This window comes from Micropterus dolomieu, linkage group LG15 (genome assembly GCF_021292245.1).
Source record: "Micropterus dolomieu isolate WLL.071019.BEF.003 ecotype Adirondacks linkage group LG15, ASM2129224v1, whole genome shotgun sequence".
Lineage (NCBI taxonomy): Eukaryota > Metazoa > Chordata > Actinopteri > Centrarchiformes > Centrarchidae > Micropterus > Micropterus dolomieu.
In genome coordinates, this window is record NC_060164.1 from 12211165 (window position 1) to 12227619 (window position 16455).

General features: G+C 42.2%; 1 protein-coding gene across 1 annotated transcript in view; it reads left to right on the forward strand.

The window, feature by feature from the left end:
- The window catches only part of dst (dystonin), a 147200-nt gene that overhangs the window by 54360 nt on the left and 76385 nt on the right, over window positions 1-16455 (forward strand). The window contains exons 37-60 of the mRNA XM_046071409.1: window positions 74-162; window positions 249-357; window positions 955-2543; window positions 2667-5199; window positions 5299-5445; window positions 5583-5798; window positions 5879-6022; window positions 6103-6339; window positions 7275-7427; window positions 7560-7793; window positions 7967-8248; window positions 8735-9283; window positions 9558-9734; window positions 10691-10814; window positions 11385-11593; window positions 11700-12017; window positions 12112-12278; window positions 12405-12561; window positions 12926-13052; window positions 13236-13286; window positions 14475-14710; window positions 14858-14987; window positions 15571-15770; window positions 15885-16383. Of these exons, the coding sequence (XP_045927365.1) occupies window positions 74-162; window positions 249-357; window positions 955-2543; window positions 2667-5199; window positions 5299-5445; window positions 5583-5798; window positions 5879-6022; window positions 6103-6339; window positions 7275-7427; window positions 7560-7793; window positions 7967-8248; window positions 8735-9283; window positions 9558-9734; window positions 10691-10814; window positions 11385-11593; window positions 11700-12017; window positions 12112-12278; window positions 12405-12561; window positions 12926-13052; window positions 13236-13286; window positions 14475-14710; window positions 14858-14987; window positions 15571-15770; window positions 15885-16383 (8677 nt within the window). The remainder of the gene's footprint in view (window positions 1-73; window positions 163-248; window positions 358-954; window positions 2544-2666; window positions 5200-5298; window positions 5446-5582; window positions 5799-5878; window positions 6023-6102; window positions 6340-7274; window positions 7428-7559; window positions 7794-7966; window positions 8249-8734; window positions 9284-9557; window positions 9735-10690; window positions 10815-11384; window positions 11594-11699; window positions 12018-12111; window positions 12279-12404; window positions 12562-12925; window positions 13053-13235; window positions 13287-14474; window positions 14711-14857; window positions 14988-15570; window positions 15771-15884; window positions 16384-16455) is intronic.

Sequence of the window (16455 nt, forward strand, 5' to 3'; positions counted from 1 at the left end):
TAGTTAATCAAAAATAAAGAAGTGTCATTGTACTGCATATAAAGTGTTAATATGCCACTGTTTGATGTTCTAGGTGTCAGTCGAGGAAATGGTAACTAAAAAGGAACAGATTGCAGAGGCACTGAGGGCCACACAAATGATGCTGAACAAACACAGTGACAAGTAAGTCCTGCTACTGTCACCCACATGCAAAAGACTTTGTCTGCTGTTTATAGTCTCAACCTCAATCTTTGTGTTTCATCTTACAGAATGACCGAAGAGGAAAGAGAAAAGGCCCAGGAGCAGCTGAAGGCACTCAATCAGGCCTACAATGACCTCTCCCAACAATGTTTAGAACAGACCACCTCTGCAGAAGAGGTTGGTCACTGGGCTGCTCCGTCTATTGAGTGGTTTGCATTCATGTCTTATAATGGGTTGAAAAACAGTGCCACCTGATGTTCAGCTGCATGACTAACCTTTTTCTACTCTCCTTTGTACAGTCTGAGCAGTTGTCTTTTGCATCACTCCTTTTATTCCATTACACTGGATCATTAGGGACAGGAAACGAGGTTTATACAATTGAAGCCCAGAGAATCTGTGTATGTTGTAAACATGCTTTGTTGCGCCCGGCTTTAGTCTGACATGTCGCCATTATTAATGTGCTTAACTTAAAACGTAAACAGGATAACGATATGACACATAACCCTTTACCTACAGTATGTGATGTGACTAACTACCCTCTTTTTGCAAGATGCTGGACACTGCATTCCCAGATGCATGATAGCTTTAAGTGTTTTATCCGTCACTCTCCAATCTTGCACTTGTGCACATGATGTTTTAACATGCCCATATTTGTCTGGTGGTGAGTATACATTTTGTCTCGCTTTTGAACACTTTATTGCAAATTTGACATTTAGTAGACAATACAGATTTTGATGCTGAAGCAATAATTTGTAAATTTTTCATTTTCTGTAGGAAAAGTCCAGTAAGTCCAGGGATGCAGGGCTTGTGACCGGACCCATGAGTGGCCTGATTGCTCCCATAACTGGGGTCACTCTCCCAGAGGCCCAACCGGTGACCTCCGTCCTCTTTCAGTCCGAGCCACTTCTCTGTCTGGACCGGGATAATGCTTTCAAACCAGATCTCAGCTATAAATCCACACTGAACCACTTGCCAGAGTTAAATGAAGCAAGCAAGTGCATACAGAATTCACATGTCTCCTCTGTGTCGCTCTGTGACATCGCAGCAGCTAGGGCAGAAGCCGCGTATGATGACATGATCATCAAGATGATAGAGGTCAAACAAGCCAGTGATGGACTGGAGGTGTCCTACACAGGGGACACACTGACCCTGGAGAAGGCATTTCAGAGCGGCTTAATACCTGCTTCTGTGTACGTAAAGATTCTTCAGAGGCAAAAGGATATGATGAATCCCAGCACTGCTGAAGATGTGTCACACTTAGAGCCTGTGCCGGAGGTTGAACCTTGCGAGGTCAATGGACTGATATTAAAGTGCCTCAGCAGAAATAAATCACTGACATCAGGGAGGGATATTAACACTCTGAGGTTTTGTCAAGAGGGTTTAAGTGACCAGGAGACCATGTCAAGGCTGTTAGGTGCTCAGGTGGATGTAGGTGACCCCAGAGAATGTCAACATGCTGTTGAGGTGTCAGAGGATGGTATGAGTAGCATTGGAAACCTCCAAAATGGAGATGGGCTGAAGGTGGATGCAGCCGTTCAGTGTGATTTGATGAGATCTAGCAGCACACTCACTGTGCTTGGAAATCAGCAGCAGTTTATGGGAATAGTGTTGCCTTCCTCTGGGGAAATCCAGACTGTGTCCACCACAGATGAGTTTACCAGCAGACTGTTCAGTAATCGGGGAAAAATAGCAGCTTTTTACTTTCCAGAAAATTCTGAGGTGGTAGACATTACCTCTGCCACTAAAAATTATTTGATTGACAGTTACACAGCAGAGTTTTTGAAATCTATAGACATCCCTGATGTGTTTCCTGATGTTGATCACCTTAATGAAAAGTTTTCATCTTGGCTTATGTATAAAAAACTCACAGTTGATGGACGCTATCATGCTGGAGACAGTTCAGAAATTGATAACATCCCTACTCACGCAGAGGCAAAGCAGTTATTTATCTCCTACATAATGATAAACACTTACACAGATCCCAACTCAGGACAGCGGGTCCTAATACTCGACAAGCAGCTGAGTAAAATGGTTAAAATCTTTCTTGAAGATTCAATATTTTCTGAAAACACTGAGAAAAATGTCACTTCTCTGACTTTAAATGTTGCCGATCTTTCAGAACGGGTAGATTTAAAGATCCCGCTACACATAAATGAGGAAACAGAAGATTTAATGGAATACACACAACATACTGGTGATCCCAATTTAATTTCCTCAGGAAATGGAATACTTACCTCTGATGAAAACACATATACAAATGCCAGGGCTCTAAAACAGGATCATGTCAATGGATTTTTAGTAGATAATGACATTGACTCGGTGACAGATAAAAACATGTGTCCAAACCAAACTAATTGGACAAAGTCAGATGAATTTACGGAACCAATTTGTGGAAATAATTTGCAAACTGATGTTGAAGGTGCAGATAGTGAAAGTCTTGATATTCCAGTGTTTTCAGTCCTTCACACTTTATGTTCTGTGAACAGAACAAATGTTGGCTCACCAACAAGGATGTTTGAGGATGAGTGTTCAGTAAAATCTTGCCGTCAAACACTGCCATACTACGATCCTGACTCCCTTTGTAGTGATTCAAAAGGTACAGATGTTACCCAAGCTGAGTTTTTATGCTCTGAGGATTTGGCGGAGGGTGAAAATGAGCAAGACTGTGCTGTTCATCTTCTGAAAGTGCAAACAGAGGAAGGGGGCATTTTAGACATCACCTCTGGGAGACGTTATGACCTGGAGGCAGCTCTCAGTAAGGGCCTAGTTGATGAAACGACGGTACTAAAACTGCTTGCCGTACAGTCAGATGAAAAAGGAAGTGTTGTTGGTAATGAGGAGGGCACGATGTCTGTTTTAAAACCGGCAGTGTCAGATGGATCCATATCCTCAAACATTGCTTTTCCTATGGCACAGCAGAGCCTTCTGAGATCTGGTTGCACCATTAGTATAAGTGAGTCAGTACAGTCCGGATTAGTTAAAGATGACCGTGTTGACGGGGCCCTTAACTCAGACCCCAAAGCCTGCATTTACCCAGAAGAAAACTGTCCTCACTCCATCTTTGACAAAGGTTTAATTAATATTAATGAAGATGACAACGTGCAGCAGCCGACTGAGAGGAAGGTTGCTGCCATTGTGCTCGATCTGACCAATGAGGAGGCTATTAACAAAGAGACAGAGAGTGAGAATGGAGATGCAGATGTAGATTGTGAGACAACAGGAAACGTAGAAAAGATGAGTAATTATCATCACGAGTGTCTCATGATCTCACCCTCCTTGTGGAGTCAGGTTGCTGCAGAGTGTGTTCATCACATTGACAAATTGCCTTTACTGGCTGAAGACAGGGACTCGCAGGGTGTAACCAGCCAGCTGACAGATACAGCTGACTTATCCAGAGTTATGATAGAAAACACTGCTCCAACTACCCAGTCGCGTCCATCTAGTCTGAGTGACGGAACCTCCGGCATCAGCACTGATCCAGAAAGCCAGACTCAATATGCCACTTCGACTAAACACTCTAAATCTGACACCTTGTCCTTTGATGATGAGTTTTTCATGGCTGGATATCATGTCCGAGTGGGAGATCAGACAGTTAATAAGAGTGAATTAGACATGTCCTCACCACATCGCGATGTGTTGTCTGAGGAAAGTACAATGGAGTATGACACGAGTGCAGTTCAGTCACCTTTGGACAGTGAGCCAACTCCAATTAGAGATTACTCATCGCCCGGGGATTTGGTGGAAAGTGCACTTATCTCAGTTTCCAGGGGTAATGGTAACTATGATGACAACATTACAGAAGGTGGCAGCACAATCACATTACCTCAGCAAACTGCACTTCAGTCAGAAAGCAATTTTACTGTTGAATCTGAGCCCAGCTGCTCTCAAAATTGTCAGAGTACGCTTGTTGGTGAGCAATCTCAACACTCACCTGTTGTTTCCAGTGAAGTCATTGCAACACATTCTCTCAGTCTCAATTGTTTTGATGTAGAGGATTCCGAGCAGTACACTTCAGCTACCGCCAGAGTTTCTCTTGAAACAGTACCGGCTGATCGGGATTTGTCAGGTTCAGGTCACAGTGTTACATATGATGTTGATTTAAACACAGAGGGTCTTTCCCTTGAGAGGCAACATGGGGGCATTTTCCCCATGACCTGTGATACAGAACAGATGCATGTGTCACGAAATGCACAGAAAGCAGAGACAAGTGATAAACAAAATGCAGATATTGGTGGAAAGGTCTCTGCATTAGAAATGAACTCAAGGCAGTCTGAAACTATAATGGAAGTACAGTTACAATCTAATATTCCACCAGAGGAGAAAAGATTACATGTGTGTGCTTCTGAGCATCCCCACGTAGTTACTGATTTCCTGTCAAACAGCTGCACTAAATCTGATGTTTCCTCTTTAGCTCCATCAGTGTTTTCTAATGCCGTAGGGATATGTGTAGATGACATAGGGGAAATTATTACAAAAGAGAGCTATGTCAGTGATTTGCAAAAGGCACAAACTCAAGACATTGAAAGCACTATTGCTATAGTTCAGAATACTCCACAACCTTTAGACAAAGGCGAGGGAGACACACCTCATGGACTCATAGAGAGCAGTCACCCAGACCTTCTCATGGATTTGCTGAAGCAAAATGCCCTCAGTTTAAACAACAAAGACGAAGGGAACTCAGAACTGATACTGCAGGAAGAGAAAGTCAATGAAAAGACAGAACAGTCCAATGCTCCAAATATCCAGCTGCAGCTGCTGCAGGTTCTTAAGACTGTTTCCTCAAGCCAAGACTTTTCAGTGCTTCAGGAAGTGATGGACACTCTGAGCTCTGCTCTGGGCGGGGACCCTCAGGAGGAGCGGCGGCACATACTAGAGAGCATCAGGGAGGAGAGCTCAGAGGAAGAAGATGAGGGGTCAGCAGACAATGACTTGGGTCACTCTTCTGCAGGCAGTCACCGAACATCTGCTCAGTTGTCTGCCAACTCAGTGGCCTGCAAAATTGAGGAGGTCAAAAATAAGGTAGACTGATGTTATTTCAGTGTTAAGCTAACCCCCTCCCTTAGTTTTTGAGATGAGTAACATCTGCTCCACTTCTGTTCTGCGTTTTGTTTTCGGCAGCTGTTCTCCATCCAGGATTATTTGGAGTGCGTTGGGAGGCTGCAGGATCACGCTGATGTTTTAGATGATGTCAGAAAAGACCTTTTAATCCAGGCACCCATGGGCAACATCATGGAAGAACTGCATATCCAAATAGAGGAATGTCAGGTTAGAAATTAACAGCTGAAGCACATTTGTCATATGTGGCATAAATTACCATCAAACAATATCATATGTTCTCAATTTATCATTTATACATACACATATATGCATGAATTCCTGACCAAATGTGCTCTTTTATCCAGTCTCTGGAGTCTCAACTCTCTAGACTGACTGGTGTTCTGACGGCAGATATGGAGAAAGCCAAACAGCTCTTAAGTTCTGCCAGTGAGGGCATTCCCATACAAATCCACCAAGACTTGGCCTCGACTTATATGGAGTTGGGGCCAAATTTCACTGCTGTTTCCCAAATGTGTGCAGAAAGGAGTCACTCCCTAATTCAAGCAATGGAAGCAGGAAAGGTCAGGGTTCATTGCTAGTAACTTAAATAAAATGATGTAACAGTTGCATCAGCTATTGACAACTTTAAATGTGATTGTAGGTACATTTGGAATCAACGTACCAGAAACATCTTAGTGATCTTGATGAACTAGCGGGCCTCGTCCAAAACACCTCTGAGATGTGTGCCGTGGATTTTAACATGTGCGATGTGGACACACTGAAACATTTGATTCAGCAGAACAAGGTCTTTTTAAAGTCTAATTAAAAACATTCAATATCCACGCAACGACAGAAACTTACTCTGCATATGTCCATTTCCTCCAGGACACGGAGAGAAATCTGCTTAAAGAAGCCAGACTCAAGTTAGAGGATGTCACGTTTGATATCCAGTGCTTTATATCTGAGCACGCTCAGTTCCTGAGTCCAGCTCAGAGCAGCTACCTCCTCAAGTTCCTCAGCACCACTCAGCGAGCACTCAGGGACCAGACAGAGAAACTTGTTACCCAGAGGAGCGCCTTAGATGTCCTGCTGGACACCAGGGAAAGGGAGAACCAGGAGAAGGTCTGCCTGTGGATATAAAATATCACAGATGTTTCCTTGACAAAACAACATAATGAATGCTTACATTGCATGTGGAGTGGGCTTTATAAGCCATGTTACTGGTCAGATTTACGCATTGGTATAGTATCATTTATGGATTAGAATAAAAACGTAGATGAACTCAAACACACTGAATAAGCACAGTTGCAGTACATGGAGAACTGAGAGAACTGGCAAAAGTTATGTTATTCAGACAAGTATAAAAAATGAATGAGACATATGAACCTCAGACATCAGAGCAGCAATAATTATTCAGCTCAAATATTGAACTTCTATGTTGTTTTTGTATGTTGATTTCAATTAAAAGCTGGACTTCTCCCAAGTAATGAGTATTCATAACAGTATCTCAAAGTCTTTACTTTTAATATAAATACTTTGTTAAATGTATTCTGAAGTGAATTATTGGCTTTTGTTTCCAGGATTCAGATTTGGGAGGTTCTACTGTGAATTCCTAAATGTTTAGGAAAAATAACAACAATGCATGCTCAAGTGGTTGACCACTCCTGCAGACTAACTTTTGTGCTGGTTGTATTCTACAGGCCTCCAAGTCTCCAGAGAACAATTAACAGTGGACCAAATGCACCTTGTCTGTTGGAAAACCACAACAAACCCATTAACACACATTGTGCTTATAACAATCATGAGACCAAAGTGGCGAATGGCGAAAAAGCATGTTTACAGCATACTAGATTTTTACACTATTATGAGAAAGTAAAATGTGTGAAAAAAGCAGACAGCATGTTGTTTCTAAGTGCTTAAATAGTTTCTTCTCCCTTGTTTTGATGTCTGTGTTCCTAAATAGTGGGGATGTTGTTTTTTGTATGTGAAGGTTTTATTGAGTGTGGATGTCTGTGCTTAACGACATATTTCCTTTTTTTTTTATTCTTCCTGGATAGTCTTTACTGGAGAAACACAAGGAGTTTACAGAGAAGTTGGGGGAAGTGTGTGATAATCTTACCTTGACAGAAAACCACCTGATTGGTCATCAGCAACAGGCCGAAAATGCTAAGCGTGTCACGGACCTGCAGCAGTACCAGCAGGAGCATCAGGTTTAAAATACATTTCCTTTGCTTTTTAAGAAGTACAGCATTTGTCCAAGTATCTTTTCATCAGTTAAAATAAAATCTGTTTTATTCCATGACCCTGCTATTCCTGCTGATTTACGTTTGTCTGACCTCAAGGCTCTGCAGAAAGATGTATTGACAAACGCCAGTGCCTTGAATGAGGTCATCACCAGCACTAAAAAGTTTCTGGAGGAAAACCGGAGCAAGCTGACACCAGACCAAATCGCCATCATTGAGAGCAAATTGGAAGAGGCTAAGAGCAAAGCCAAGCTCATCAACCAGCGGGCAGAGGAGTCCAGGAAAGATCTGGAGAAGGTCGTTACCACAGCCATAAAACAGGAGAGTGAAAAGGTCAGAGTTCAGATTACTTCCATATATGTTGTCTTTAAAAACTATGTAATGCATCAGAATTTAAATTATTAGTTACAGTGTAATTAACATATTGCTAAACTTTATGTCCACGTATTATAAAGATTTTGTTCACTATTCTATTTTGTTAATATGTAATGTGTCTGTCTTTTCAGGCAGCAGCTGTTGAGCGGCTTGAAGAAAGTAAGAACAAAATCGAAGGTCTCCTGGACTGGATATCCAACATAGGGAATGAAAATGAGAGTCTGGATCAAACTGACCGTACAAGTAAAGAGAATGGAAACCTGCCAGAAGAAACCTCAGAGAAGGGACTGATAGGAGAGGAGGACGATGCCAATGGAAACGCTTTTCAGACCACTGAAAAGGATTTTGGCAGAGAGACCGGTGGCAAGAGCGACGCCTCCCTGGACCTCGATAAGCAATATGACAGGGTCAAGGTATAGTTGGTTGGTTGCAAAACAAAGTAACAAGCAGGCACTGACTTTCTCACGGCATTACTTGAGGCAGATCATTATGGTTACATCTAAAGTTGAAAGACACAAGTAGCAGTGCAGACATGTTCAAAGTAATAATGATATCAAATATGTCATAATCAATTTCTAAATCTGTTAAACAGTACATGCCAACAATTATAAAAGCCCCATTGCCAAACAAAGTTCAGAATTTAAGTTTATTAGAAAATGAAAGAGTTAACTACTTCTTGTTATCTGTAATTAAAATATGACACTTAGCATTAGAAGAGATGAAGAGATGGATTACACTGTGAAATGTCAAATAGTTTCATTAGTAGTATCAAGCAGGGAATAGAATCTTTAAGTCGAAACTGCAGTTAAGCATTTAAAGCCAATAAAGACAAAAAGTAAAGAAATAATAACTGCTATATGTGTTAGTATTGTGTCCTCAAGACTTTATTGTTCTCACAGGCCCGCCATCAGGAGATCCTGTCCCAGCAGCAGGATCTCATCATGGCCACCCAATCAGCTCAGACTCTGCTCGACAAGCAGGCCGACGTGCTGTCTCCAGAGGAGAAGGAGAAACTGCAGAAGAACATCCAGGAGCTGAAGGGACGCTACGAGGCCTCGCTGACGCAGGCTGAACAGCAGATGAAGCAGGTGCAGTGTGTTCAGGAGGAGCTGAAAAAGTTCCAGCATGACTGTAAGGAGTTTGAGGGCTGGTTAGACCAGGCGGAGGGAGACGTGGAGGAGCTAGGAGCTCCTGCAGGCTCTCTCAATATCCTCAGTGACAAACTCCAGCGACAGAAAAGCTTCTCAGAAGATGTGATCTCTCACAAAGGGGACCTTCGCTTCATCACCATTTCAGGACAGAAAGTGCTGGACGTGGCTAAAGCCTGCGCATTAGATGACCCTGCAGCTAAGAATGCTCCGCTGCATGTGGATACTTCAGGAACCTGTTCGGCTGTCAAGAATAAGTTGGACTCAGCAGCCAGCCGATACAAAACACTATATTCACAGGTAGTTATTCCGCTATTAATCAGATGGATCTTTAGAGGTTGCAATGGCTTATTCTTGCCACTGGGTGGGAGCATTTGTCTTCATTGAACCTCTGCTGTGTAATGCCTCATTATGGTGCCACACCATCTTCTGTAGCTGTAAAAATGTCAGAGAAAGTGACAGTTTTCCAGCTATTGGTCATTGTTATCTTCATGTATTGATCCTTTGTACTTAATTTTCAGGTTTCTGAATATCTTATCACATATACAATATAATTCCATGGCTTCTGTTTCAGTGCAACCAGCTTGGCAACAACCTCAAAGATGTGGTTGACAAATACAAGAAATATGACGACTCGAGCGCTGGTCTTTTGAAGTGGCTCAACAGCTCAGAGGAGGAGGCCAGAAAGCAGCAATCAGAGGCCATAGCAGCTGATCCACAAACACTACAGAAACAGCTGGAGGAGACCAAGGCAAGAAAAACTGCAAGCCAGGACTATAGTGATTTAGGCCTAGTCTTGGTATTGAGTCCAACTTTAGAATATCGTGTTGAAAAGCTCAGATTTATCTCGGATTGTGGTCTTTTTTTATCTTGTCGTACACTTTTCATACTTCAAATGAGGCCTCTCTTAATCTTCAGACCAACACAGGAGTCATATGAAACAGACCTTCTGATCATTATTCCCTTGTAATTAGTGCAATTCAATTTGGTGAAAATTGTTTTTCTACAGTTAAAGTTCAAGAAGGCTGGTGTTTGATATCTCCTTGCCTAAGCCAGAAGTTGTCCTTCCTACAACTCTCTACATCTCTGTTCTTGTGGCTGTTAAGAAATAAAGAATAGCTTTATTTAGAAGGAACATGAGCAGAACTTTGAGCATTGACTGGGTTACAGGGTCATGGCACAACAGACCTGTCTTACCATATACAGTGTTTCCACTGACTTAAGTGCAACATAGTTATTTTTAGCCCTGTGTTCAAATTCAAACCCACATGTGAATAGTTTAACTCTGTTTTTTTTGTAGCCTACATGCTCCTACAGGAGGATAAGAAACTAGGCTGTCAAAGATTTTGGCTGCAGTTAGCTTGAACATTTCTCTGTAGGGAGGTAGTGACTTACAACATAGATATGCCCAGATAAGAGGCGCCTGTGGGCCCAACCAGGGAACACTGTACTTTAGGCTTTGGTTACAAATCACTGCAAATAATCCTGAGCCTTTCTTTAAGTGTAAGCAGACAGGTACAACTAACTATATCTGTGGAATGACTCAGTATTTCCATAGATATTGTCCAGACACTCTTGCACATCACTCTGTTATTTTTATCTTCAATCCATAATCTGTAAAGTAGAGAATCAGTGTAGAAAGAGGATATTTATTGATGTGGATACAGTTTTATTTTCTCTGACCTCTTCCTACTTACTGATCCGCAGGCCCTCCAAGGTCAGATGACGGGCCATCAGACTGCTGTTGACACACTACGCAAAACAGCCGAATCTTTGGTAACATCTGAAGGAGACCTGCTGAGCAACCCAGACGAGATCCAGGAGACAGTAGGTGAGGGGAAAATCAAAGCAGGGAGCAGATTTTGCAACATATACATAATATCTGAGAATTTAAATGATTTTATGTTGTCATCATTGACACTCAAATAATGGGATATATATGCAAGTTATGCAAGTTGAATGACATTGAAATAACTTGAAATATCCTTTCAAAATTAAATATTTGAAAGTACAGCTTTAATAAATCATACATAAATCTCATAGCCCTAGAAAATGTTAGCGTTGCAACTTGTTACAGGTAGGTTGGTTGGTTGTTAAGCAAGCAGAATGTCCATTGGTTGCAAGCAAAAATTTCAACATAGCCCAAAGTGTCCTTTTCTAAAACGTACACAAATTATCTGTGTGAAATATGACTTTCATGGTGTCTCATTTGTATTCTTTCCCCTAGTCACTGGTTTCTTGGCTAACACTTAAAAATGCTTTTACACCATCAAAATCTTCCAACTCATAAACGCCAAATAGGTTTCTGCTTTGGTTTGAAATGTTTATCCGATGGTGCGTCCCTAACAATGAGAAATTGTTCACTTTTAAACATAACACGATTTGTTTCCACGCGTTACAGATGACATAGTTGAGCGCTATGACAACCTGTCCAAGTCTGTAAGTGATAGAAATGAGAAACTGCAGATCACCCTGACTCGCTCCATGAGTGTCCAGGATGGTTTGGATGAGATGATGGGATGGATGGAGGGAGTGGAGGCCAGCGTGAAAGAGAAAGAACAAATTCCCCTGGACTCTGCATCCATTGGAGATATCCTCAGCAAAGAAGCAGTATGTTTTCTTGTCATCATTTGCGGTCCAACTATGTACTGCATTAATTATTTTATTTTTATTTAGATATTAAAAAATTGCTGTTTTCCATTCTGTATTTTTTAAGGCATTAGAGCAGGACATAGCAAGTCGGCAGAGCAGCATCTCAGCCATGAAAGCCAAGGTGAAGAAGTTTGTGGAGACGGCAGATCCCTCTGCTGCTGCACTGCTGCAGTCTAAGATGGATGCTCTCTCCCAGCGCTTCTCTAATGCCTGTGACAAACATAAGCAAAAAGTTTCCCAACTGGAGCAGCTGAAGGAAAAGGTGGAACAGTTTGATGAGGTCGCAGGCAAATTTCAGCAGTTTGTTGTGAAGTGTTCACAAGAACTACATGAGACAGACGGGCCAGGGAAGACTTTCAATGAATTGTCTGAGCTAATGAAGGTAAACACACATACTTCATCATACATACATAAACGTCATCAAGAATTAGATTTTATACTGCAAAGAATGGCTTACTATTATTATTTCACTGTAGAATACTAAAGCTGAGATGGCTGAACATGCCAGTGATCTGGAGAAGCTGCAGACTCTGTCCAAGGAGCTGTCTGAAATAAGCCCTGATGGAAACAAAGCGCCAATCCAGAGCAAGATGGACAATCTCTCAAATATTTTCAGCACCTTAAAAGACTCTGTTAAAGAAAAGTAAGTTAGGACAGGGGAGGGAAAATGAAGGTATTTGGGATATTTTAACAATTAGCAATACGTCCTTGTTTGTATAATGTTTGTGACGAACGGAGGGATGCATGATATGATTCTTGTCCACTACAGGGAAGAGGAGGTATCATCCTGTCAGGACCAGCTGGGAGAGTTCAGATCTGCAGCTAGTGCTCTCACCAAGTGGCTGGAGCAGACCAATGAGAAAGTACCTGCGGTTCAGACAAGCAGCAGTGAGAAAAGTCTGGAGAAGGACCTGCAGATAGTTACTGTGAGTCATGAGATACATAAAAAGTCAACATTCTACTATAGAGACAGTGCTAATTCTATACACACATGCACACCTACACACCCCCACACCCCCACACAAGGGAATAGCACTGTCTCTATTTTGCAATAGATACTGTCATTGTAAGTTTGTTTTAATAGATAATAGTCCTATCCTCCCTAAACTCCCCACTATCCCAACCTGCCTTCTCTGCCAACTAATGACAGATATAATATCTGGGAGTGAAACACTACATTGTTTTCTTTGCAAGATGTTATAGAAACGATTACAGAAGTAGACCCTGAATCTAGTGTGAAAAGCATTGCCATGCCCATATATAAGATCTATCTGATTAATCCATCATCAGGTTTTATTAGATGAATGGACATCCAAAGGCCCTGTTGTCCAAGACCTGAACAGTAAAGGATCAGCACTCTGCAGCCTCATCACTTGCCTCACATCCCCTGCCAAGACAAAGACCCCTAAAAAGTCAGGTAAGCATCACGTAACCTCATCTATTTGAATCATTCAGTGGAAAAGGGAAGCATGGTGTTTGGGTGCCCTTCTGAGTACTGTATAATCACTAACCATTAGAGATCATGGAATTATCTTTTGCCAACAACCCTTGACAGTCTGCCTGTCCTTCACACAAGCTTTGTCTTATGTCTTTGCATCAGCTCTTACTAATGGTGGTGCTCCAGGGAGCCATTCCTACCTAACCAATAAAGGTAATCAAGTGTGTATGTCTATGCTGCTGTGTAAATACTTTGTTTGTGGTGTGGTGTGTAGGTATCATGACTGGTTTTCAAAACACTGCGGTGGTGCCATGCCAAGCAAGAAGCAACTTTTGAAAATCACTCTATGTTCAGATGATGAGACAAACACACTAGAGTCTATTGTTTAAGCCTCAACCAAACTCCATAGGGAGCAGAGAATTTTGCTTCAAGCTATTTCATAAATTAATCATATAAAGGTGCAAACATCTACACACAGAGAGCACACATGATAAGATTAGATGGGTACTATGTTTATTTGGCCTCATGCAAGAACATTTAAAGAACTTTTTCGCATTCTTAAGACTCGAATTTTGCTCCATTTTTGGGCAAGTTTCATTCACAAAATGATCATACAAGAGTGAAAAGGAGAACTTCACATTGTAGAACTTTGTGTCCTGCTGTCGAAAAATCAGCAAATGAAAACAACTGAGGTGGTCAGGGAGATGGACAAGAGAAAACATTAGCATAAACTGTTGGCTGCAGCAGAGGATGTTCACCTGAACACTGACCTGCATAAAGACTCTGAGGCAGCTGTTGAATTGTTGTTGTTGGAGGATACTTACGTAGACGTTATCGTGCCAAAATAACCATGGCAATAAAAAAAAGAAAAAAAAGGCCAATACTCTAGCAGTAAACAATATATTAATTATACAATTATACATATTTTGTTTTATTCTTAATTTTTGTTGATTTCGTTTACATTTTAACTCCAAATTTTTTCATGTTGAGGCATTGTAATTCATAAGTTAAACAACAGTTTTTCCCCCTCTGGAGAAAGTCAGACTAACAGTACATGACTCGTATGATGTGTTTGTAAATGCACAAGTTCTTGTAAATTACTCGTATGTGCCACCTCTGTGACATGAGTGGTTCTTGCATGAGACCCAATGTTTTTATTGAACTCATCATTTTCTGTGATGACCTATTGGAAAGCGTGCAGTCACATTGATGATTTCCACAAATGCTTGAATGCCATTGATGGGAGTTGGTGATACTTTCCTCGCTCATATTCTGAACATACTGTATCACACAGCCATTATATTAAGAATGCCTCACTGTTATCATAACCTCACCATCTGACAAAAAAAATATAAAACTCCTTGAAAGGAAACTTAATAGAATTATTTTTGATGTCCTCAGAGCTGATGGTAATTCAGCAGAACATGTCATTTGTCAACGAGGGATACGCGCGCCTGGGGGAAACGCTGAAGAGTCGAGCAGCAGAGCTGAGTAGTTTGGTCCACGAGGTCAAAGAGGCCCAAAAGGAGACAGAGGACATGATGAAGTGGCTGAAGGACATGAAAAAGACTGCAGCATCCTGGAACAATGCGGCCACAGAGAAAGATTCAGTGAAAACACAGCTGGAACAGCAGAAGGTACAAAAGTGTTTGTTGGACTGTTAATTATGTTCTAAAACTGCAAGCAGTCCTCACTGATTTTGTTCTACTGTGAATGAGATAGTAATCACCAGTCAAGTTGGAGATCACAGAATTCAGGGATTATAATTTGTTTTCTTCACTCAGACATTTGAGGACGGCATGAAGCAAAAGCAGGAGCAGCTCCAGAAGCTCAGAGAGAAGCTCCTCAACTTGATTAAGACTCATCCAAATTCCCCCGAGGCAGCAAAATGGAAGCAGATGCTGGCAGAAATAGGTATGCACCAAGGTGTTGTCTCCAGATGGCCCTGGGTAATTTATGTCACTGAAACTGTCAGAGGTATGTTGAACCACGCTGACAAAAAATGTTTCTCATTACGGCACTGGCCTTTGAGTGAAGGCTTCTAGAGGCGGCTGAGGCTCAGGAGGTAGAGTGGGTTGTTCACTAAGGTTGGGGTGTGTGCGGGATTAGTTTCTGTTTGCTTCCTGATGAGCAGTTAGCACCTTGCATGGCAGCCACTGATGTGAATGGGTGAATGTGACATGTAGTGTAAAGTTCTTTGAGTGGACGGAACACTAGAAAGGCGCTACACAAGTGCTGTGCATTATCCAAAATGGGTTGAAAGAATTTGTGTCCATCTGCCAACCACATGCATAGAGTACATGCTAACAGAATGTGAGTGTGACTCAGTACCTGCTCTCTGCCACACCAGTTAAATTAACACATTCGTAGTGCCAAGTCCTGCTCAGTGGGATGTTTGCTACCAGAACAGTGGGACAGTAGAAAGAAAGGTGCAGTTGTGTTGACTAATGCAGAATGGTGTGATTGTTCTGCCCCCCCTCCACCCCTCCCCGCTCAGATGCTGCTTGGGCGGATATTAGCGGTTCTGTAGAGGAGAGGAAGCAGCACCTGGAGCAGTCCAACAAGAATCTGGACATCTTCCAAACAACTGAGCTGCAGCTTGGTCAGTGGCTTTCAGAGAAAGAGCTAATGATGAGTGTCCTTGGACCCCTCTCCATAGACCCCAACATGCTTAAAATGCAGAAGCAGCAAGTTCAGGTAATCATGGTGCATGTTGTTGGGAATAAACTGAGGCTTGTGCACCTCTTAAGAACCAGTATTTCTTGTTGTTTTCGGAAGAAGTGTTCACCTTGACTGATTTTTGCCCTCCAGATCCTCCAGAATGAATTTAAGAGCCGTAAACCTCAATATGAGCAACTTGAGGAAGCTGCCTCTGCCATCCTGAGCTCCTCGGGCAACCAGGACCCCTCAAATGGGAAACTGGTGAGGGAGCAGCTCGCTGCCGTCACCCAGAAGTGGCAAGGCCTCACGGGACAGCTGGACCAGAGAGACAGCCTCATCGACCAGGCTTCGGTGAAGACAGGGCAGTTCCAGGAGTTACTGAGGAGTATCAGTCAGACTGCCACCGAGCTGGAGAATCAGCTCACCAACCACCAGGGCCACAGCACCCAGCCCGAAGCTGTGAAGAAGCAGTTGGAGGATGTCCATAACATCTCAACCCAGCTGAGAGAGGAGAGGAAGAAGCTGAAGGAGGCTGAGGTCATCAACGCAGAGCTCACAGCTATGGTGACTGAGGACTATCTCAAAGCAGACTTAGCCAGGCAGCTGGAGAGTGTCAACAAGCCTTTCAAACAGCTGGAAGAGAAAGCAGGTTGGCCTTTTATAACTTAACCTAATAATGTTGTGTTGTAATGTTTGGAAAGAAAGAACCATTATGTTTGTG